Source organism: Schistocerca gregaria, chromosome 6 (genome assembly GCF_023897955.1).
Source record: "Schistocerca gregaria isolate iqSchGreg1 chromosome 6, iqSchGreg1.2, whole genome shotgun sequence".
NCBI classification, from domain to species: domain Eukaryota; kingdom Metazoa; phylum Arthropoda; class Insecta; order Orthoptera; family Acrididae; genus Schistocerca; species Schistocerca gregaria.
The window spans coordinates 177,640,716-177,666,286 of NC_064925.1; the positions used below are offsets into that span (position 1 = coordinate 177,640,716).

The following is a 25,571-nucleotide window of genomic DNA, read 5'->3' on the forward strand; positions in this document are numbered from 1 at the left end:
TAACAAGCCCACTAGCACTGGCGAAAAGGGCATTCCTGGCCAAGGGAAGTCTACTAGTATAAAAGTAATTTGAAGAATAAGTTTCTAAGAATGTACGCTTCAAGCAAAACATTGCATGGTAGTGAAACATGAAAGAAGAGAATGCAAGCATTTGAGATGTGGTGCTACAGAAGAATCGGAGAGTAAAGGAATATGTGGAAAGCACTGACAAGAAGCAGGGACAGGATGATAGGACATCTGTTTGGACATCAGGAAGTAACTTCCATAGTAGTACAGGGAGCTGTGGAGGGTAAAAACTGGAATACATCCAGTGCACAATAGAGGACATAGGCTGCATGAGCTACTCTCTGATCTGAGATGAAGAGATTGGCACAGGAGATGAATTCGTGGCGGGCCGCATCAAACCAGTCTAAAGACTGATGACTCAGACAAAAAAGAAAAAAGAAATTGCCGATTGTGGTACACAAAATGTTTTACTACCTGGATAACTCTTGAGACTGTTGTACATACAGTATTACTCAAAATGAAGAACGGCAGATTAGTAGTTATCTAACAGAAAATATTGAATAATATAGTGGATGTCTCTCCTAAGAGTCTTTAGATGCATTTTTTGAAGTATCTACGTTTTTTGCTATTTCGTTTCTGCAGTGTTTATCTCTTGTCATCCCAAACAAAGACTATTCCTCATATCTTTTATTGTACACTCAGTGTCATCGTAAACCGCCGGCTTATTCCCCACTATGAACAAAACTTTTTTGTTCCCCACTACGAACAAAACTTTTTTTAAGGCAGAGTTTTATGCATCCCCTAGATAGAGCCCTGCCAGATTAGTATAGAGCGATACTCGTCTTATCGATAAGTACTATCAAGGACATTAAAACACATAGTATTCCAGCAGCGACCGAACAGGACTACTTCATGACAGTAGCAGTCAACGAGAGCCAGGGCAATGGTATCTGTCACGTCTATAATAATGGTTATTCTATTTGTTTTACTGTCCCTTTTAATACATGTTGATAAAACGATAAAACAAACATCGCGCTAGACTAATTTCAAACCTCTCTTTCGAATGGACGCATCAAACTCCGCTAGTAAAGACTTTTTAACAGGGAACAAGTCGGTGGTTTTTGTTAACACTGGATGTCGCACGAAAACACGATGAGCAGCGTTGACTCCGGGTACATATTGCAAAAACTACATTGCAGATATCTGCCGAAATGCCAGAGAAAATGCGCCTGACAACTCTTAGGAGTTAGTTCACTGTAAGCAAGCAATATATGAACTTCATTGCCATATGGAGTAGTAATGCGTATTTATATTTCTATCATGCCCATTATTCATTCCACTCACTTTCACGTTTCGTAAAGTAATGTTAGTTTCGGCGCAATGGTGACATGCCGGAAAATGAGAAGAATACGTCTCGCTTTGCTACCACTTTTCAAAAGTGACGTCACAGGGAAACGCACGACAGCTGCCGAACGCGGTCGCCCAACTTCCTCTGCCGTAATCTTGCACTCTTTGTAGTCTGAGCCTTAACTGATGCGATGCTGACGGCCGAGGCGATAACTAGTGGGTGCCGTCCCTAAGACGTTCGAGTTGCCCGCGGGACCAACGAGATATAAGGGCCCTGCAACTAAGTTGTGACGTCACACTAGTCGGCTTGCCCGCCAAACTTCGCGAACGCAGAGACCTTGAAAAAACAATATGTAATTGAAATGGTAGCCACTGAAGGTTTAATTTTGTCGTGTGTTATCGAGGACTTGCAAACATTTAAACACACAGTCAAGAATTATTAAACTCGTCTGAAATAGTTGCTGGCTCGCTGCCAGATGAGGTTGCTGGCACTCGTAAGACTTGCAGTGTCACGTACTGTGACGTGCGCGCCGCAGCTTGTCTTTCTCGTGCTCATTGCTTGCTCAGAACTGACGTCAGAATGGCATGTCACTCGATGCGCTGACAGCAGTCGGCAACTTTGGAGGCGTAATATTGATTTCGTCAAACTGGTATTTTGCTGTCCTTTGTTACAACATGCGTGTTAAAGCAGTGCGGCGTTTCTAGGGAACGCAGAATTTAAGATTTATCACAAACTTGTCGCCCTTAGTACGATTTCTTATAATTAAATGTTAGTTAATGACGGATCACGGGTAAAAGTCTTCAAGAGTTCGTAAGATGAATGAGACGTGCATGTGTTTGTCGAGGTCTTGTGGTTAGGGACGCTACTCACAACGTGGAAGGCAGGTTCATATCCTGCTACATGTCAATAATAAATATGCGAGGGTCACTCCAAAAGAAATGCACACTATTTTTGTAAAAATACAGATTTCATTCTGCATGTGTGAAAGTTTTACAGTGTGTAGATACATCCTTCCCGCTTGTTTTCAAACTTAGTTCAACCTGTCCCGTGAGTGGCGCCGTCACAGGATGTCTTCAAGATGGCTGCTACACTTGACGCTCGTCAAAAGCAACGTCCTGTCATAGACTTCCTGTGCTGTGAAAACGAGACAGTGGGAAACAACCACAAGAGGTTGAAAAATGTGTATGGAGATGCTGCTGTAGATCGCAGTACAGTTAGTCGGTGGGCAAACAGGTTACTTGATGAAAGTGGGCATGGCAATATTAAGGATCGTCCTCGCAGCGGTAGGCCTCATACTGCACACACTCCAGACAATGTGCAGAGAGTTAACGAACTGGTGACTGCTGACAGACACATCACATTGAACGAATTGTCACGCTACGTTGGGATAGGGAAAGGAAGTATTTGCAGAATACTGAAAGTGTTGGCGTTACAAAAGGTTTGTGCCCGGTGGGTTCCCAGGATGTTGACAGTGGCTCACAAAGAAACAAGAAAAACTGTATGCAGCAAACTTTTGGAACAGTACGAGAATGGTGGAGATGAATTTCTTGGAAGAATTGTGACAGGTAATGAAACATGGCTCCATCATTTTTCACCAGAGACGAAGAGGCAATCAATGGAGTGGCATCATGCAAATTCACCCAAGAACAAAAAATTCAAAGCCACACCTTCTGCTGGAAAAGTTATGGGTGCGGTGTTTTTCGATTCCGAAGGACTCTTGCTTGTGGACATCATGTCAATTGGAACCACCATAAATTCTTATGCATATGAGACGACACTGAAAAAACTTCAAACTCGACTGAGTCGTGTTCGATGACATCGACAAAAGCAGGATGTTTTGCTGTTGCACGGCAATGCACGACCACATGTCAGTCAAAAAACCATGGAAGCGATCACAAAACTCGGATGGACAACACTGAAACACCCGCCTTACAGTCCTGACCTGGCTCCATGTGACTATCATCTCTTTGGGAAACTGAAAGATTCTTCGTGGAACAAGGTTTGAAGATGATGACTCCCTTGTGCATGCTGCCAGACAGTGGCTCCAACAGGTTGGTCCAGAATTTTTCCGTGCGGGTATACAGGCGCTGGTTCCAAGATGGCGTAAGGCAGTTAAGATGGATGGAAATTATGTGGAGAAATGAAAAATTTGTTCCTAAAGGATGTATCTATACACTGTAAAACTTTCAAACATGTAAAATGAAAGATGGATTTTTTTAAAAAAGAATAGTGTGCATTTCTTTTGGAGTGACCCTCGTATATATTCATCTTTGCGTTTGTAACAAAATGGTTCAAATTGCTCTGAGCACTATATGACTTAACTTCTGAAGTCATCAGTCCCTTAGAACTACTTAAACGTAACTAACCTAAGGACATCACACACATCCATGCCCGAGGCAGGATTCGAACCTGCGACCGTAGCGGTCGCGCGGTTCCAGACTGTAGCGCCTAGAACCGCTCGGCCACCCCGGCCGGCTGCGTTTGTAACAGATTGCGTCACTTTCTTGTTAATGAAATACAAGTCTGTTTTGCAATATTCGATATTATTTACATATAAGAGCGCACTCAATCGGGACTGTGTTCTTCGATTTTGTGACTTCTGTCTGATAAAATGTAAGGATGAAATTGCTGCGAGTGAAATGAGAAGCAAAGACATTTCTATTCCTTGCTTGTCTCAAGTATTAGGCTGTTTATTTCCGAACTGCATCTTTTTTTATACTTGAAGAAAATTCAGTAAATGAATATAACGTGGGAAAATAAATTCGATGTTTGTTTTCGTAAAGATAAGACTGCAGCGACTAACTCTACTACTTTCATAAACTACTACTGTGACTGAGATGAGACTAACAGCGCCATCTATTGGTTCTTTGATGCACTACAAAGCTAACAGCGGTTCTTCGGTGAGTTATGCCGTGATGATCGTCGCACTGAAGTAAACATATGATCTACTGAGTTGAGCAGACGCCTAAAATATTAAATATCAATATCATTTTTATATAATTTGAAGATGGAGGGAGAAAGAAAAGAATTACTGATGTCAGTTGCATCGGTAAATTAGGCAGAATCAGCGGGGTTAAAGTTAAAATATCTGTCAGACCAAGACTCGAACCTGGGATCTCCTGCTTACTCTTTCTTTTGTTGCGCTTTGTCTGGGCGGACGTCTCAAGGCATCCGTTCAAGTTGATCGGTGATTCCTTTACTCAGTTTGTTTATAACAGAGGGCGAGCAGCCCACTAACCGAACACACTGAGCTACTGTGCTGGCTGAAAATGTTGATGATTAGGACAACACAACACCCAGACCATGAGCGCAGAAAATCTCCGATGCAGCCGGGGATCGAACCCTGGCCCTTAGGATTGCTAGGTAGTTGCTTTAACCACTGTGCCACATAGACATTGTATTTAGTGCAACTGCACGGAACGTCTCTGCGCCCCCCTCTCCGCCGATCCACGTTCCCAGCTAGCGCCACCTTTCCACAGTCCTCGCTATGCTGATGTTATCTTAGGAAGTCTTGGGCATCTGCACGGAAGAGGGTGGATTAGTCACCCATCGAGGCGAATCAATTATATGAGCGCGTCTGTTCTTTCAGACATGTTGCCCGAAGCTTCGCGCAAGTTACCTGTGAAAACCCCATGAAAACTGTCTAGTCGTTTTGAAGCTTAGCGTTTTCAAACAGACTGACTTTACGGTTTTACAATTTTTTTATTGGTATAAATATGTTGTGATTTCTGAGGATTTGTTTAGTTAGAAACCGTGGAGGAGAGTTTCATTCCTGCGACTGCAATGAACACCAGTGACATTTATATTCTTCCTTGTCATAAACATTTAGCTTCTTTTCTCTCCGAATACGTTTCGTTTTCCGAGAGCCCACTTACGCTTGGGATGACATAGTGTCACTGTCACGCCCGGCTTACTCGAAATGTGGGGTTAGGTTGGGTTGTTTGGAGGAAGAGACCAAACAGCGAGGTCATCGGTCTCGTCAGATTAGGGAAGGACGGGGAAGGAAGTCGGCCGTGCCCTTTCGAAAGAACCATCCCAGCATTTGGCTGGAGCGATTTAGGGAAATCACGGAAAACCTAAATCAGGATGGCCGGACGTGGGTCTCGAAATGTGCTGCGGACCTTGTGACGTCCCTTCCATCCTTCTTCACTCGCCGGGAGGAGACGCGACTCGTAACGATGTTCGTCCCCGTCGGTGTGACGTGGAACAGCACCTCTAACTCTCGTAAGAACACAACTCCTCGCGTGGTTTAAAAATAATCTGTTATCTGTCCGGAACAGTCTTATCAGCTTGTGCGAACTTGTAAACTGCAATCGTTTATTTTTATTTTTATGCCCGGTTAGTTCCGTGATGTAATAAAATCCTGATTTAATCATAACGTCGTTTTTCACATCATACTTAGCGACGATGAACTACTATTCCGTTGCTATGTCGTTGCTACGTTAAGTTATTAACAACGGTCCGACGTAACTCCAGAGATAACTTACGTTGTAAATGTTTTTTTTTTTTTTTTTAATACGCCGTAATACTGGTTTAAACTAATCCTTTTCATTGTCCATTATTCATGTACTCACTTAGTCACTTAAAATGTTTAAAGAACAATCAACTTGCATTAATACACTTTGTATTGTCCGTTTAATGAGTTAGATTTATCTTTTGACTCATATTTTGTTGTTCTTTCTGTAATTAGCTGTTTGTCCCTACAACACACGCACACCGATATATGATTCAAGATTAACTTCAGTCCAGTAATCGTGATGCTGACGACAAATTTTGATTAATCGGCGTACTTGTCTTTCTTCGTGTCTTCGTTTTATTATGTTCTACTCAAGACTACGAATTGTTTTTCTGTCGTTAATCCATTGCTCTCAAGGTTTGTAACTGTTCATCAGTACGAAGGCTAAGTCCGATGAACCAATATCACTCAATTGAAGTGTAACACTCGTCTTACTAGACAGTCGCATTGAGAACGGTAAAGATTAACTTTCATCAGTCGAATGACTGAGCAATACATCAGTCTCTACCTCACGAACTATCAAACTTCCAAAACTGAAAGAATCTAATAGCGTTTGCGTCCAGACAACTATCGCTCAAGTACTCTAGAGCGATTCAAGAGCAACTAACTAACTGAATGAACATTTCCATATCTGAGTTGCAGTGAAGTTGCATTCAATTTCCTTTTCGATGCAGCTACAACTCTCTTCCATGTGATGTTTAAAGCTTTCTCGGCGTACCTGGAACAACTCTCTTCCATGTTAAATGTTATCTTTGCCTGAATTACTTTCCAGGATTTAACCTTCGTTTATGTGATTTTGAATTTATTCTATAGACGTTTGATAAAGAATTATGATATTATTTTCCTTTATCTCCCCTTTTTGTGTGCTATTTTCAGTATTTGAATGATATAGGTGTTAATCAATATACACTCCTGGAAACTGAAATAAGAACACCGTGAATTCATTGTCCCAGGAAGGGGAAACTTTATTGACACATTCCTGGGGTCAGATACATCACATGATCACACTGACAGAACCACAGGCACATAGTCACAGGCAATAGAGCATGCACAATGTCGCCACTAGTGCAGTGTATATCCACCTTTCGCAGCAATGCAGGCTGCTAATCTCCCATGGAGACGATCGTAGATATGCTGGATGTAGTCCTGTGGAACGGCTTGCCATGCCATTTCCACCTGGCGCCTCAGTTGGACCAGCGTTCGTGCTGGACGTGCAGACCGCGTGAGACGACGCTTCATCCAGTCCCAAACATGCTCAATGGGGGACAGATCTGGAGATCTTGCTGGCCAGGGTAGTTGACTTACACCTTCTAGAGCACGTTGGGTGGCACGGGATACATGCGGACGTGCATTGTCCTGTTGGAACAGCAAGTTCCCTTGCCGGTCTAGGAATAGTAGAACAATGGGTTCGATGACGGTTTGGATGTACCGTGCACTATTCAGCGTCCCCTCGACGATTACCAGAGGTGTACGGCCAGTGTAGGAGATCGCTCCCCACACCATGATGCCGGGTGTTGGCCCTGTGTGCCTCGGTCGTATGCAGTCCTGATTGTGGCGCTCACCTGCACGGCGCCAAACACGCATACGACCATCATTGGCACCAAGCCAGAAGCGACTCTCATCGCTGAAGACGACACGTCTCCATTCGTCCCTCCATTCACGCCTGTCGCGACACCACTGGAGGCGGGCTGCACGATGTTGGGGCGTGAGCGGAAGACGGCCTAACGGTGTGCGGGACCGTAGCCCAGCTTCATGGAAACGGTTGCGAATGGTCCTCGCCGATACCACAGGAGCAACAGTGTCCCTAATTTGCTGGGAAGTGGCGGTGCGGTCCCCTACGGCACTGCGTAGGATCCTACGGTCTTGGCGTGCATCCGTGCGTCGCTGCGGTCCGGTCCCAGGTCGACGGGCACGTGCACCTTCCGCCGACCACTGGCGACAACATCGATGTACTGTGGAGACCTCACGCCCCACGTGTCCTGCAATTCGGCGGTACGTCCACCCGGCCTCCCGCATGCCCACTATACGCCCTCGCTCAAAGTCCGTCAACTGCACATACGGTTCACGTCCACGCTGTCGCGGCATGCTACCAGTGTTAAAGACTGCGATGGAGCTCCGTATGCCACGGCAAACTGGCTGACACTGACGGCGGCGGTGCACAAATGCTGCGCAGCTAGCGCCATTCGACGGCCAACACCGCGGTTCCTGGTGTGTCCACTGTGCCGTGCGTGTGATCATTGCTTGTACAGCCCTCTCGCAGTGTCCGGAGCAAGTATGGTGGGTCTGACACACCGGTGTCAATGTGTTCTTTTTTCCATTTCCAGGAGTGTATTACCAGTGTAGATTTTATCGTCAATAGTTGCCATCACTGTCAAGATGACTAACTTCCCTACTTCAAGTTTCCACAAAGTTTATTAATTGGGGTGTTTCTTTCCTCGGGGCGTTACAACATGTACAGTACGTGTCATTTTGACGTCAGTCCCGAGTGAGACGAGCTCGTCACGAACACTGCCCGCAACTAGCGAGTAATTTCACTGAAGTTGTAGAGCGCGGCGAGTGAGTGTGACGGCGGCCTGTGTCAGGTGTTCCAGAGCTCAGCCGAGCTGCGGCGCAACCTGGACCCGAACGTGAGCTACGGCGAGAGCCACGGCCACAACACGGCGCTGCACTACGCGGCGCGCCACGGCATGAAGCACCTGCTCAGGACCTTCCTCAACGACCTGGCGGGCAACCCCAACAAGCGCAACGCCGCCAACGAGACGGCGCTGCACGCCGCGTGCACGCTGCCCGCGGGCAAGCCGCTCAGCGCGCAGGAGCGGCGCGCCGCCTGCGCCGCGCTGCTGCTGCAGTGGCGCGGAGCCGCCACGCCGGGAGGGGGCGCCGAGCGCGTCGACCTGCGCGCGCAGGACCAGGTGCGTGCCACTGCTGCCAACTGCCCGCTGCCGCCAACCGCCCGCCCACGGCCTCCAACCCCGTCCTTGCCTGACGCGGAGAGTCAAAGGGGCGGGATATAGCAAAGCCTTCTAGATACAAGGCCTACGCACAGCGGCCATATTGGCACGTGACGTCACAAAATGTTGGCCATCTTATCTGTAGTCGGCAGTCATGTTGGCGTGTATGTTGTGTTGAAAGTGTGTGCCACGTGAAAGTGATGTACAGGGTGTTACAAAAAGGTACGGCCAGACTTTCAGGAAACATTCTTCACACACGAATAAAGAAAAGATGTTATGTCGATATGTGTCCGGAAACGCTTAATTTCCATGTTAGAGTTCATTTTAGTTTCGTCAGTATGTGCTGTACTTCCTCGATTCACCGCCAGTTGGCCCAATTGAAGGAAGGTAATGTTGACTTCGGTGCTTGTGTCGACATGCTACTCATTGCTCTACAGTACTAGCATCGAGCACATCAGTATGTAGCATCAACAAGTTAGTGTTCATCACGAACGTGGTTTTGCAGTCAGTGCAGTGTTTACAAATGCGGAGTTTGCAGATGCCCATTTGACGTATGGATTAGCACGGGACAGTAGCTGTGGCGCGGTACGTTTGCATCGAGACAAATTTCCAGAACGAAGGTGTCCCGACAGGAAGACGTTCGAAGCAATTGATCGGCGTCTTAGGGAGCACGGAACATTACAGCCTATGACTCGCGACTGGGGAACACCTAGAACGGCGAGGACAACTGCAATGGACGAGGCAATTCTTCGTGCAGTTGACGATAACCCTAAGGTCAATCTCACAGAAGTTGCTGCTGTACAAGATAACGTTGATGTCACTGTATGGAGATTGCTACGGGAGAACCAGTTGTTTCCGTACCATGCACAGCATGTGCAGGCACTATCAGCATCTGATTGGCCTCCACGGGTACACTTCTACGAATGGTTCATCCAACAATGCGTCAATCCTCATTACAGTGCAAATGTTCTCTTTACGAATGAGGCTTCATTCCTATGTGACCAAATTGTAAATTTTTACAATCAACATGTATGGGCTGACAAGAATCCGCACGCAATTGTGCAATCACGTCATCAACACATATTTTCTGTGAACGTTTGGGCAGGCATTGTTGATGATGTCTTGATTGGGCCCCATGTTCTTCCACCTATGCTCAATGGAGCACGTTATCATGATTTCATACGGGATACTCTACCAATGCTGCTAGAACATGTACCTTTACAAGTACGACACAACATGTGGTTCATGCACGATGGAACTCCTGCACATTTCATTCGAAGTGTTCGTACACTTCTCAACAACAGATTTGGTGACCGATGGATTGGTAGAGGCGGACCAATTCCATGGCCTCCACGCTCTCCTGGCATCAACCCTCTTGACTTTCATTTATGGGGGCATTTGAAAGGTCTTGTCTATGCAACCCCGGCACCAAATGTAGAGACTCTTTGTGCTCGTATTGTGGACGGCTGTGATACAATACGCCATTCTCCAGGGCTGCATCAGGGATTCCATGCAACGGAGGGTGGGTGCATGTATCCTCGGTAACGGACGACATTTTGAACAATTCGTGTAACAAAGTGTTTGAAGCCACGCTGGTACGTTCTGTTGCTGTGTGTTTCCATTCCATGATTAATGTGATTTGAAGAGAAGTAATAAAATGAGCTCAAACATGGAAAGTAAGCGTTTCTGGACACATGTTCACATAACATATTTTCTTTCTTTGTGTGTGAGGAATGTTTCCTGAAAGTTTGGCTATGCCTTTTGGTAACACCCTGTATATGTCATAAAATATTCGCCAAGTGCACGTTTCGATTTCCCAAATGTGTGAAGTTCAGAAATCGCTGGATTGCAGCTATTCCCAGACAGGAATTTGTGTCTACGCATCATTCAAGGTTAAGTAAATGACAAAAAATGTATAGCATGTATTGCACCACATTTGCCAATTGTTTTTAAAAGGAGTTATGTATCATATACCAGTATAATTTTTATCTTTATTCTGGACCGTTGTTGTGAGGTTAATACGAAGCAACTATTGTCACACAGAATAGTTAGATTAATTAGCATGGCTCGAAAATGTTTAGTATTCCTTATCATTCCTACCAGATTATTGAGTTTCCAGTACTTTTATTTGGAAGAGCTACAGAATGACTTTGTTCAGCTTTACATATACAGCTATATGGAAATAATTTCAATTTGAGTAAACTACCTTAGAAAATTGCTTCGACAGATTAAGCAGTATGTAAAGCAGAATTTCGATGTAAGTGTATTGTGATTAAATAAACAACACTCTGTGACACGAATTTCAGTCAAGGATATAGGAGAAACAATCTTTTCATGTTTAAGGTTCCAAAGTTCTTGAAAAACAGGGAAATAAGTTATTTTTTCGGTTTTTTTTATTTATTAAACATTATGTCAGTTGCTCTATCTCGTCGAAAGAATTGAGTTTCGTGTGAGGTCAGAAAATTTTGAAGTAGAGAGAAAAATTTACGAAAATAACCCGGGAAACAAATTCTTAAATTCTGTAGGAGCTCCAGCTGCTCTATTTAAAACTGAATACGTCTGCTTGTTATTGCATATTGCCGATTTTTTACTGAAAGAAAATGTAGCTCCTGTGGTAAAAGACAGAATTTAAAATTACAGTGTGTATTCAAGCCTAGAAATGAGTATTTAAGGCAAATCGTCACAATAATTTTACATCTTGAAATAATATAGGACAGTTTTGTTCAGTTACTTTACGCAATGATATAAATTTCCATACTTTCATTACAAGGCCATGTAGAAGAGGAAAGCACGAGAATCCCTATGCGGTCTCAGCTCTAAAGCTCGTGAAGTTCATGTAGCTACAGAGTGCTTGATAGGAGTATGTGACGTCACAAGTGTGTGGGCAGGACTGTAGTCTAGGTGGTGTTGAATATAGTCACAGTATAATGTAACAGTCGCGACACTTCGCCTCGATTTTGTTGCCTACCGCGCCAGCAGCGCCCCAAGTGGCCATTTACTTAAACTGTGAGTTCGGTGCGATCGTGAAAGCGAATAGTAGTTGTTTATTTTGATTTCTACAATGGCTTTTACAAGTGGGAGCGTTTTTAGCGTAATAAATTGCAGCAACAACAGGAAGTAGACACCACAGCTGTCTTTTTTTTAAGGTTTCCTAAGGATCCTGAGACGTATATACCATCATGTTACTAAACTGTATTGTCAGGATTCACTTGCAAACTACATTTGCATTAATGATGAATGTTTCGTCTTAGGAGCAGAAAATGGCTGGTTAATAGCAGACGAGGAGACCTTATGAAAAAAGACCTAGTTTACCTGTATATTAAAATTAGTTTTTTTTCGCTACATTTCGAATAAAACCAGTTCATAAACGCAGACAACAATAAACTCGTGTGGAATGCAATATCCACATTACTTGACATCCCAAATAAGCCACCTCAACTGACGATAAAGAGGAAACTGCCAGAAACATTCCACAATCCATCTAAAGCTGTAAAACAGTCCTATGGCACAGAAGCAGTCAGTTCAACTCTCTGTGTATCAGTACCAGATTCGTGTGAATCGCCAACGCAGACCTGCTTTGACGATGAAGTGGTTAGATTAAGTGCAGTTATTCGTGTGTTACAAAAGCGTAATGTTTGGTATGTATTTCATTCACTTCTGTTGTTAGTCACTCAATTTTCCTTGCTTCCTTCATGTGATGACATTATTTTGTTCGCACCTTGTTCACTGACAGATTCTTTGAAAATTATTCAAGTATTTGGTTTTGCGTTAAATGTAATGTAATCAGCTCACTATAATGTTTGCATCGTATTTCTCCCACTATTTGGCAGTTGCTTGTCCCACTTAGAATAATATAAAGATGAAGGTCGTACTTGTGACAACAGGCGACTATGACAAACACAGCAGACCTACAGAACGATTAATGAGCAGTCGATCGCTTTTGCATGTGGAGGTACATGTTTGTGCTTCTTACGTGTGAATCCGTGTGATATCAACGTGGTAAGCTGCAATTCTATCCAACGTCACAAGTGTTTCTTCACACACATGTTGTAGGTTGCCACTCTATTCATGGATTTTGTCCTTACTTGCGCTTATTTTAGAATCATTTTTAGAAACATATATGCCTTCTGATACTACACAAATCCTTGGAGGTAAGAAAATAACTCAAATATTTCGTAAATAACTAGGAAATGGATGCAAAACAAACATTATGCTTACGACGCGTCTGACGTTCGGCTTACTCGCCGCTTGGAGCGCTAGTGTCGCTCGATCTGTCAAATGATAACAACTTGTACAGCAGTGAGTGTCGCGACTGTTATATTAGACTATGATATAGTGATGGAAAAAACCGACCGGCTAAAACTGATACCTGTATTTTAGTTCTAAATAACTGGTATTTATCTGTATTTGTGTTATCTTGGTTATAGTACTTTTTTTCTCGTTTACTAAAAACTGGCTAAAAATAGGCACATCAATTTGCTTTAGTAGCAGTGCTGATATTGTTTCAATAAAACTTGTTTTTAAAATTAGTAATCTTTATTCGTAAAATTTCAGTCCGAAGCTCGTGGTCGTGCGGTAGCCTTCTCGCTTCCCACGCCCAGGTTCACGGGTTCGATTCCCGGCAGAGTCAGGGGTTTTCTCTGCCTCGTGATGACTGGGTGTTGTGTGGTGTCCTTAGGTTAGTTAGGTTTAAATAGTTTTAAGTTCTAGGGGACTGATGACCGTAGATGTTAAGTCCCATAGTGCTCAGAGCCATTTGAACCACTTTTTTCGTAAAATTTCAATTGTTTTGAAATATTAGAATATTATAGAAACTGCGAAAATTAATCAGCCCAGTTTTAGTACTAACTCTTACAGTTAGAAATTATCAACGAACATATAGGAACCGATACAGCACTTCCCAGACAATGCTGTACATGTTGCCATATGGCAAGGCCTATTACCCAGTGTGCTTGTACGTCAAGCGTGCAAGACTTGCCCCCAGCTGGTCTACACGATAGTTTCCCGCAGTTGTCTTCGGACATCAGTTGTATTGCAGAACGCTGCCATCCCTAGTTGGAAAGTATTTTACAAAGTCTGGAAGCAATGAACTACAACGCTCCATATGGTTTAAAAAGTTAAAAATGGGAGGGGGCACATAAGGAAGAAGCGTCCACAATATTCCTTGGAAGAGGCGGTAACTTTAATATATCTATAATTGTATTGAAGTGCTATATAAACTTCAGATAATGACTGAACCCTTCACTTCGTGACTGCTTCAGGGCGAAAAGTGATGGTGTAGGGAAGTCATCAACTCGTGACCTTTTCTCTCGCCGTCGCCACACCTGTCTCCTTTTCTGGAGAAAATTAGACAGATTTCTGCAGCAGCTTAAACCCCATATTGAATTCGGTCTCCCACTCCTTTGCCTCCATTACAGATTTTCGATCTTTGTCCAAACTCTCTGTATATTACTGGAAGTAATAGCAATAAAAAAAAACTTAAAATCGGTATTTCAGAAAGCGGTTATTTTGAGTATTTGTAACAGTCACGTCAGACTGGAGACGAAAATAGCGGTGTAGCCTACAACAGGTTGTTTCAGCGATAATCGTCGTCGGTAGCGGGAGGTTCGGTCTCGGCTGTCACTGGTTCACAGTAAGGACGGGTTCGCACTAGACATCAAAGGAAGGACTGAACCGTCAGGCGACATCGTCATCAAATGGTTGAATATGCACATAAGACGGAACTCAACAAGACCTCAGGTCTCTTCGGCCAGTACCGAACGATAAAAGTGAATCATCAGTAAACACTTCCGGGCTAAATTGCCGTGGTCGATCTGTAGAACTTCTTCTCCCTGACGTTTCGTTCTCAACTACGGAGAACGTCTTCCGAGGTGAGTAGACGACTGGCTGCTAGGAGCTGGGGCTGCCGCTTATATGGAGATCGCAGAGGGCGCCACCGCACGTCACGTGGCGTCGATGTGTAGTTCTCTGGCTATCGTCTGTTCTCTTGATTGCAGGCAATCGATTGTCACGTGATTGATGCAACGTCCACCGCCATATTTTATCCAATATTAATCCTTCTTCTTTACGATTAAAATTGTATTGATGTTTGTGGATTTCTCTATACATACGTGTATAATAATGCAACGTCCTCGCTAGCACGCTTGTCTCACCAAATTTTATTTCGTGTTCTCCATCCTTAAAAACATGTTCCGCTACTGCCGATTTGTCGATATCTCCCAAGCGACAGTTTCTTTTGTGCTCCGTCAAACGTGTATTGATGCTTGTTTTTGTAGTTTCTATGTAAACCCTGTCACAACTACACAGAATTTTATATACACCTGGGGTGGCTAGGAGGTGACGAGCATCTTTTGTTGATCTTAGGCAGTCACTAATTTTCTTAGTAGGTCTGAAAATAGTCTCCACCTGAAACTTGGCTAGTACTTTCCCAATGCGATCCGTGATGTTATGGATGAACGGAAGAAATACTTTTCCAGCTGATGGTTGTTGCTGTCTCCTATTTTCAGGCATTTTTTCTACTTGGGTGAAGTGCTCCGTTAATCTCATTTTTCGTATAACAATTTACGAGAGAATAGACGATAGCCAGAGATAGCTACACATCGACGCCATGTGACGTGCGGTGGCGCCCTCTACGATCTCCATACAAGCGGCGGCCCCAGCTCCTAGCAGCCAGTCGTCGACTCACCTCGGAAGATGTTCTCCGTAGTTGAGAACGAAACGTAAGGGAGAAGAAGTTCTACAGATCGACCACGGCAATTTAGCCCGGAAGTGTTTACTGATTAAGATGCCGGCCGTGAAAGCCTACATGGGATGATGAAAATGAAGTTGTTATGAGAAACCATCAGTGATATAAAAAGTCATAGCAAAGGAATTAAGGAAATAATACGATAAATGAAACTACATAATGGATGTTCTTAATCAGTTTTGTATCTTAAACAGCTAAGAAGCGGGATAATGTTTCAAAACACTGACATTTAAATCAAGCGAAAATATATACGTTTACAAGCACATCGTAGCGTATAACTTCATTAACGACTGTACTTTTCTTCTTCATTAGAGATTACTTTTTCATTTAATAGAAGGTTATTTAATGTAAATTGCTTAATCAGTGCATACTCTGTACAAAGTGTAACTGCGTGCTCTGCTCAGTTATTTAAAAACCGAAATCATTTTTCGCTTTCAGATATGTGCTCTCTCTCATGGAAGAACACTCAGTTGAAAAAAGTATCCAAGCCGTAATGGGGCATTTGCAGTTTGTCTCGAAAACAAAGTAAAATAATAAACTAAGACATAGAAGATGCAAAAGCACAATATAAACTACTATAACTTGAGTGACTGCGGCGAAAATATGTCAATGTTCTATGTTTGCAGAACGATGACATAGCTGTCGCCACCAGCTTCAACGATAACATTTTCTTGCTACGAAAACTTAACGACGACGTCCCGTTCCATACCGTTGACGACCTGTGGAAATGCTTCCACTTGAAATGCATTGTGGAATATCTTGACATGACGTTCTGTTCCATCAAGAGCGAATCGACCTTTAATCAGACGTTAGTTTCTAAATGGAAATTTTTTGAAGTACAACATTTATTAATAATGAGGAGGAAAATTTTTAAAAGGCGGGGACCTTCTGAAAACAGGATACATGTATTAAAATAATTATTAGTTTATCAACCTAAAAGAAAAAATTGCATACCTATTTCTATAATCGAGAATCGTAATCATACGTGGAGCGGTGTTACATATATATTTGTCTCTGGCGTCCAATTCAGTAGGAAAAGATGAATTCTCGCAGCATGTACTATGATGTAATTGTGAAACTGCTTTCACGACGTGTGGAAAGAAAGAGTATCTTTATTTAGCATAACCGCTTTCGAAGTTTGCATTGTTGTTTGGAACGGAGAAAAATATAATGGTTAAATTTTCCGAAGTACTGCAAAAGATTCAGCACAACTATTTTTACAGTTGAAAAATTTACATAATTTTTTTATCTAGAGTTCACTCTCCAGTGCTAACTAGATTTGATCAAGAAACTGTGTCACTTACAGAAAAAAATAGGCAACACAAAGAAACATGACAGTAACATTTTTGCTTTTTACTCACACCAGTCTGTTACAAACTGTCCATCAATTTATCGGGTCTTTGATCTTGACCGACGAGTGCTGATCAACAAAGACTGAAACTCAGTTTTTCCTGTAACTTCCGTGTTAGTTCCCTATCATGACTTGGAATGTTAGAAAAGAGCGGGTTTTCATGTGTAATATTCAAAGGCGGCAGCGCTCTCGTATCGGTAGATTGGCGCTTATGCTCTATTTCCAGAATGAAACGAAAACGAAACAAGATTCGAGCTCAGAGTTTTGCAAAGGCCCCGAGTTTGAGTCTCCATCCGGTTTCATTTCATTCTGGGAACACAGCATTAGTGCCAATCTACCGATACGAAAGTGCTGCCGCCTATGGATATTATACATAAAAACACAGTTTTAATCTGCCAATAAGTTTCATATCTGCGCACACTATGCTGCAGAGTGATAATTCGTTCTGGAAACATCTCCCAAGCTGTGGCTAAGCCATGTTGGCACAATATCGTTTCTTCCAGGAGTGCTGGTTTTGCAAGGTTGGCAGGAGAGCTTCTCTGAAGTTTGGAAGGTAGGAGACGAGGTACTGGCAGAAGTGAAGCTCTGAGGAGGAATTGTGAGTCGTGCTTGGGTAAGAAACTAACCTTCGAGAAGACCAAATTCACGCAGTCACTGAGCTGGCATTTCTCATGCAGTGAAGGTGAGCGTAGTCGGCTGCCACCACACTTCACGAGGATACAATGCCCACCTGATCGACAGCTGTCCTCCGTAAGAAGAAGCCTGAAGCTATACGTCTCCTGCAGAAATTACGATCTTACAATGAAATAATGGAATGAATATTGAATGTTGTGTAAGTCTTTAAAAATGTAGTCGGTCTGTAATTGGCCACTCTCGAACGACTTTCACTTTAATGGTGTGAGCTGTCACATTTTTAAAGTGGTGAAGATCTGTAATATAGGTGGCGGGAATATACTTGCCCGTAAAAGGCAAAGGTCCCGAGTTCGAGTCTCGTTCCAACACACAGTTTTAATCTGCCAGGAAGTTTCAATGCTCTGTTTTGCAGACGCTCTTTGTATTTCACATACCAAAGAATGGAGGTGACGCGAGTGGAGCAGTACGCCACAGTAAAATTCTGTGTTCGTATAAACCATACAGTCACTAAAACTTATGAAAAGCTGCAGCAGGCGGACTTTGAAGTTGCACTACCTCGTGCAACACTGTGTAGGTGTTTCAAGGACTTCAAAGAAGACCGAATTGTCTTAAGTTTCAATGCTCTGTTTTGCAGACGCTCTTTGTATTTCACATACCAAAGAATGGAGGTGACGCGAGTGGAGCAGTACGCCACAGTAAAATTCTGTGTTCGTATAAACCATACAGTCACTAAAACTTATGAAAAGCTGCAGCAGGCGGACTTTGAAGTTGCACTACCTCGTGCAACACTGTGTAGGTGTTTCAAGGACTTCAAAGAAGACCGAATTGTCTTTGCTATGCAAGATGGGCATGGTACTCCGGCTTCTGCTGTTACTCAAGTCAGCATCAACACAGCCTCTGTGATTGTCCGTGAGGATCGGCAGTTAACATCACGTAGTCTCAGTGAAGTGCTGAGAATTTCGGCTGGCAGTGTCTTTAGGATTGTGCATTATCATCTCCATACGACCCATGTTTGTGCCTGTTGGGTGTCACAGCTGTTGAATCCCGAACAAACGGCGGTGTTTGTGTGTGTGTGTGTGTGTGTGTGTGTGTGTGTGTGTGTGTGTGTGTGTGTGTGTGTGGTTTGGGGATCTTATGGGCGCCCAACGGCGTGGTTATCAGCGCCCAGGCAATTATTAAAATAAACGAATGTGGATAAGAATGAAAACTGTCGTACACGCATGCACACGAAATGACCACACAATTACTCAATCGCACAGGCACTCTCACATGCACTAAAACCAATGAGGAGGTAAGATAGCTAATCAAGAAATTAAAACAGAGGGAAAACAAAACACAGAAGAGCTAAAAGAACAGCACAGGGAAATGTGACTGGCTGGCCACTTACAAAAAACCTGGGTGAGCCAGCCACCCTGTTGACACATTAAAAACGTCTCCGCAAAATCTTGTTAAAAACGTGGGACAATTCACAAAGCTTTAAAACGCGAACCACGTCCGTTTGATCATTGCATAAAATAGACTGCAGATCCACCGGCAAATCCGCCGCAGTCCGCTGGCCAACAAATAAAATGCAGTCCAATAAAATGTGGTGCACCGCGATCTGCAATCCACAAGTACCACACACAGGAGGGTCCTCTCGCCGGAGTAAAAATCCATGCGTCATAGGGCTGTGGCCGATGCGAAGACGAGTGAGGAGAACCTCGTCCCGTTGACGTGGCTGGAAGGAAGTACGCCATGGCCGAGTTGTGGGCTTGAAGACACATTGTCGGTCACTTCTAGCCACTCATGTTCCCAGCGACACAGGACTTCATACCGCAACAGCGAGGTGAGGGCATGCAGGGGGATAGCACACTGCAAGACACGCCTCCTTGGCTGCTCAATCATCACTTTCATTCCCCAGAATTCAAGTGTGCCCAGCAGAAAGACACCTTCTTCCCCAGTCGCTGTAGTTGGAGGAGGGCGTCCTGGACAGTCTGGATTAATTTATCTGCTGGATACAAACGCTGGAGAGAGTAAAGGGCGCTCAGAGAATCTGAACAGACGAGAAATCTAATACTGCGAGAATGTGTCATGTGCTCCAGTGCCCGCAAGTTTGCATATAATTCTGCTTCAAAGATGGTAAATTCTGGAGGCAGACCTTGAGGACACTATCCGAGAAGACCACAGAGCAACTAACGGAGTCACCCTGCTTAGACCCATCGATAAAAACAGCTACATGGTCGTGGAGCTCAGATAAAACGGCAGAAAAGACCGTATTAAAAACGGAAGCAGGAGTGCCATCTCACCTGTTCGGCACCAAATCTAAAATCTCTCTAGACCGCTCCAGTAACCACGGTGGAGACGGTTAAGACCTTGGACCTGGGGTCGCACTGGCGTCACACCGAATGACTCAGCACATGCTGCACACGAAACCCAAATGGCATCGTGGTTTGTGGACGGCTGGAAAAAAAGGTGCTCCAGATGTGGACGAATAACAGTATGGTGTGCGGGTCACGTTGGAGCTGCATGGAACTTACGTTCCTGACTCAATATGAGCAGCTGGCGCCGGATGGTAAGTGCCGGTTCCCCCACCTCAGCACAGAGGCTGGGTTTGGGACTGGTCCAATAAGCGCCCATAGCCATGGAGAGAGCATAAGAGAACAATTGACAGGAATTGGGGAAAGAAATACAGTAGAAGAAGAATGGGTAGCTTTGAGGGATTAAGTAGTAAAGGCAGCAGAGGTAAAAAGACGAGGGCTAGTAGAAATCAATGGGTAATAGAAGATATACTGAATTTAATTGATGAAAGGAGAAAATATAAAAATGCAGTAAACGAAGCAGGCAAAAAGGAATACAAACGTCTCAAAAATGAGATCGACCGGAAGTGCAAAATGGCTAAGCAGGGATGGCTAGAGGACAAATATAACGATGTAGAGGCTTATCTCACTAGGGGTAAGATAGATACTGCCTACAGGAAAATTAAAGAGACCTTTGGAGATAAGAGAACCACTTGCATGAATATCAAGAGCTCAGATGGAAACCCAGTTCTAAGCAAAGAAGGGAAAGCAGAAAGGTGGAAGGAGTATGTAGATGGTCTATACAAGGGCGATGTACTTGAGGGCAATATTAGGGAAATGGAAGAGGATGTAGATGAATATGAAATGGGAGATACGACACTGCGTGAAGAGTTTGACAGACCACTGAAAGACCTGAGTCGAAACAAGGCCCCCGGAGTAGACAACATTCCATTGGAGCTTCTGACGGCCTTGGGAGAGCCAGTCCTGACAAAACTCTACCATCTGGTGAGCAAAATGTATGAAACAGGCGAAATACCTCAGACTTCAAGAAGAATATGATAATTCCAATCCCAAAAAAGCAAGTGTTGACAGATGTGAAAATTACCAAACTATCAATTCAATAAGTCACAGCTGCAAAATACTAACGCTAATTCTTTACAGAAGAATGGAAAAACCTGGTAGAAGCCGACCTCGGGGAAGATCAGTTTGCATTCCGTAGAAATGTTGGAACACGTGAGGCAATACTGACCCTACGACTCATCTTAGAAGCTAGATTAAGGAAGGGTAAACCTACGTTTCTAGCATTTGTAGACTTGGAGAAAGCTTTTGACTATGTTGACTGGAATACTCTCTTTCAAATTCTGAAGGTGGCAGAGGTAAAATACAAGGAGCGAAAGGCTATTTACAATTTGTACAGAAACCAGATGGCAGTTATAAGAGTCGAGGGGCATGAAAGGGAAGTAGTGGTTGGGAAGGGAGTGACACAGGGTTGTAGCCTATCCCCGATGTTATTCAATCTGTATATTGAGCTAGCAGTAAAGGAAACAAAAGAAAAATTCGGAGTAGGTATTCAAATCCATGGAGAAGAAATAAAAACCTTGAGGTTCGCCGATGACATTGTAATTCTGTCAGAGACAGCAAAGGACTTGGAAGAGCAGTTGAACGGAGTGGATAGTGTCTTGAAAGGAGGATATAAGATGAACATCAACAAAATCAAAACGAGGATAATGGAATGTAGTCGAATTAAGTCGGGTGATGCTGAGGGTATTAGATTACGAAATGAGACACTTAAAGTAGTAAAGGAGTTTTGCTATTTGGGGAGCAAAATAACTGATGATGGTCGAAGTAAAGAGGATATAAAATGTAGACTGGCAATGGCAAGGAAAGAGTTTCTGAAGAAGAGAAATTTGTTAACATTGAGTATAGATGTAAGTGTCAGGAAGTCATTTCTGAAAGTATTTGTATGGAGTGTAACCATGTATGGAAGTGAAACATGGACGATAAATAGTTTGGACAAGAAGAGAATAGAAGCTTTCGAAATGTGGTGCTACAGAAGAATGCTGAAGATTAGATGGGTAGATCACATAACTAATGAGGAAGTATTGAATAGCATTGGGGAGAAGAGAAGTTCGTGGCACAACTTGACTAGAAGAAGAGATCGGTTGGTAGGACATGTTCTGAGGCATCAAGGGATCACCAATTTAGTATTGGAAGGCAGCGTGGAGGGTAAAAATCGTAGAGAGAGACCAAGAGATGAATACACTAAGCAGATTCAGAAGGATGTAGATTGCGGTAGGTACGGGGAGATGAAGAGGCTTGCACAGGACAGAGTAGCATGGAGAGCTGCATCAAACCAGTCTCAGGACTGAAGACCATAACAACAACAACAGCCATGGCGACAAGTCATGAGGTACTGCGTCACTTTCCTCATGGACGGTGTTGTGGTTGGCAGGAGAACCAACACCGTGTTACTAGAGGAGACCGAAAGGCACGCATTTTAGCTCACGCAGGCTGGCGTGAGGCCTGGAACAGGACAAGGAAATTAGAATTTAGAAACAACGGACGTAGCTGGTGTAATACTTAACTTTAATCCATTAATGACGAACGTCGCTCATGACATTACATGATTCACAGTATCAATAGTAACTGATAATGGCGCCTTCCTAGGTCATAGCAAATAACGTAGCTGAAGGCCATGCTAACTATCGTCTCGGCAAATGAGATCGTAGAAATCAGTGAACTATCGCTAGCAAAGTCGGCTGTACAACTGGGGCGAGTGCTAGGAAGTCTCTCTAGGCCTGCCGTGTGGCGGCGCTCGGTCTGCAATCACTGATAGTGGCGACACGCGGGACCGACGTATACTACCAGACCGCGGCCGATTTAAAGGCTACCAGCTAGCAAGTGTGGTGTCTGGCGGTGACACCACAGACGGGATGTGTTTCTGGGATAGATTCACATCGGTAATAAGTCCTGGTTGCATCATAATGATCCTGAAGGAAAATGGACGGGCATAGTGTGGAAATCACCAGGTTCTCCAACACTAAGACAGGCGAAAGTTTTCTATCTGTAGGGAGTGATGGTGATCACATTTTTTTACGCTCATGGATTGATTTACTAGCATGTAGTTCCCCCTCACTCTGTTGTTACAGCAGCATGCTGTACGTCATTAGTGGCTAAAATGAGGAAACGCATTGCAAGGTGACGACCAGAACTTCCTCAGACTGGGTAGTGACTTCATCAGGACAATGGGCGGCCACACGTCGCAAATCAAATCATGTAGTTTCTGACTGAGTTCAACATTACCTGTGTACTGTATCCCCCTTATAGTCCAGATCTTGCACCCTGTGATTGTTTTTTTTTATTGCCATCACAAAAGACAAAGCTTCGGGGCATTCGATTTGAGAACCAAAGCAGTGCTCAAGAAAAGTGATGCGATTCTCCACGACCTCACAAAGAATGACCTGCGACATCCGTCGTGGACTGGCAGAGACTCTGTAGAGTGCATTCAAGGGGAGGAGGGGAGAACTTTGAAAAAGATCATGTAAACATTGAAATGGAATAACAAACATCTGTGGAAAAACAGTTTCAGTCTTTGTTGATCAACCCTCGTATTACGAATCGCTTGGAAATTCTTCGTTCTTTTTTCGAGGAGTTCTGGCTTTAATACCAAACGTGTCTCAAGCTAATATTGTTTTTCATTGTTACAGTAATAAGAAGATTATGTTCGTAAAAAGCTAATAAAGATCAATTAAAATATTTGAAATGTTGAATTCGTGTAGAGTGAAATACCAGACATTTCACGAAATTATAGAATGGCGCCAGGACCAACCACAATACCAAAGAAGCGGACTTCTCTTACTTTCGCCGGGTGGATGATAGCCTCACCGTTCGCAGCCGATAGCTATACTCAGTTCAACATTACCTTAGAATTGAAATTCAGTAGAATGCTTGGGACTAAGTTGCCACATGTCGCATGAAACAGGTGCGTAATTTTACTTTTCGTTCAACTCGCTGAGACTCGCAAACTGGTAGATCTACAATGATATCAGCGTATTATGGGGTAGCTGTATTACGTTGTCATTTTGGTTTTACTTTGCAGCGTTTTTTAAGACTACGTTAAGTATACGAAAATGTTTTTCTTGTTGACATTACTAAATGAAACATTAGCTTTTACAAAAGTCTATTTGTGATTTAACAGTAGAGAAATTTGCAGCAACGCGAAGCACTATAGATGCATCACATACTGGGTGACCGAAGCACATGAAATGCGCCTGACTGTAGAAGCCAAACAAATTCATAAGTCGATTACAAGCAGATTATCCTGACACTACACACCCGTCAGTGCAATAGCGAGGTGGATATTCTGCGCGTGTTGCATGGTAGTTGGAAGTCTACCAAGTTTGAATCTATGACTTTCTAAGCTAACGCTTAGTCGTAATGTCTTGTATAAAATCACAAGCTGCAGTGCCGAGCTTTGCCCGGGATGTTTAATATCGACACACAAACTAACTGGCCCTGTGTCTATTAGCATTACTAATTCATATTTTCAAGCAAGTTTTCGCAAACTTTATATTTTCCCTGTATGAAAACAAGGTAAGTTGCGCCATCTGTTGTTACATTTTGCGATAAGTATCTCATTGTGCTTTTGGAGAGTTCGTCTTCCTCTTTTCAGCCGAGTTGTCACTGTTTGAAGCAGGGCTGTGTTCCAGCATGACTCGAACTGTTCGAACAGTTCACGTCACAGTTCGGGAAATCTCGGGTTCTGTTCGATCTTTTGATCGGCCCGCGATCTAGCGACGTTTGTCGATACTATATTCACGGCCTGTAAGAGTTTGTACGACACTGTGAATTTTAATTGCACGACACTGTGGATTGTAATAATAAAAATAATTGTGAAACACGGACTAAAATACCTTCTAGGTTATATGTCATACGTAACAGCTACCCTTATTGTCTAAAGTATAATCGCGTGTGATATCAAGTGCAATTTGTGACTGCGAGCTTCCTACCTTTCGGTAGGAAGCACGCAGCGTATCATCGTCAGATGTAGATGTAAGTGCAGGTGTGCCCCAGAGAAATGTGTCGGTGCTGTTCACTTTGTATATTAATGACCTTGCAAACAATATTAATAGTAACCTCAGACTTTATACAGATGATGCAGATATCTAAAATAAAGTACTGTCGAAAAGAAGCTGTATAATTATTCTCTCAGATCTTGATAAGATTTTAAAGTGGTGCAGAGATTGGCAACGTCCTTTAAATGCTCAAAAATTCAAAAATGTGCACTTCACAAAACAAAAACACATAGTATTCTATTACTATAATGTCGATGATCACTGTTGGAGCCGACCAACTCATACAAACACCTGGGTGCAGTACTTTGCAGGGGTATGAATTCGAATGATCGCTTAGGTTCACTCGTAGGTAGGTTAGGTTAGGGTAGTGTTGTTTAACGTCCCGTCGACAACGAGGTCATTTGAGACGGAGCGCAAGCTCGGGTTAGGGAAGGATGGGAAAGGAAATCGGCCGTGCCCTTTTCAAAGGAACCATCCCGGCATTTGCCTGAAACGATTTAGGGAAATCACGGAAAACCTAAATCAGGATGGCTGGAGACGGGATTGAACCGTCGTCCTCCCGAATGCGAGTCCAGTGTGCTAACCACTGCGCCACCTCGCTCGGTCACTCGTAGGTAAAGCAGGTGGTATTCTTCAGTATGTTGGTAGAATACTGGAGAAGCGCAGTCTG

General features: G+C 43.5%; 1 protein-coding gene across 8 annotated transcripts in view; it reads left to right on the forward strand.

Moving 5' to 3' along the window:
* The window catches only part of LOC126278680 (ankyrin repeat and IBR domain-containing protein 1-like), a 579,195-nt gene that overhangs the window by 326,059 nt on the left and 227,565 nt on the right, over positions 1 to 25,571 (forward strand). For all 8 annotated transcript variants that reach the window (XM_049978928.1, XM_049978932.1, XM_049978933.1 and 5 more), the window contains one exon: positions 8,453 to 8,782. In XM_049978928.1, coding sequence (XP_049834885.1) covers positions 8,453 to 8,782 — 330 coding nt within the window. The remainder of the gene's footprint in view (positions 1 to 8,452; positions 8,783 to 25,571) is intronic.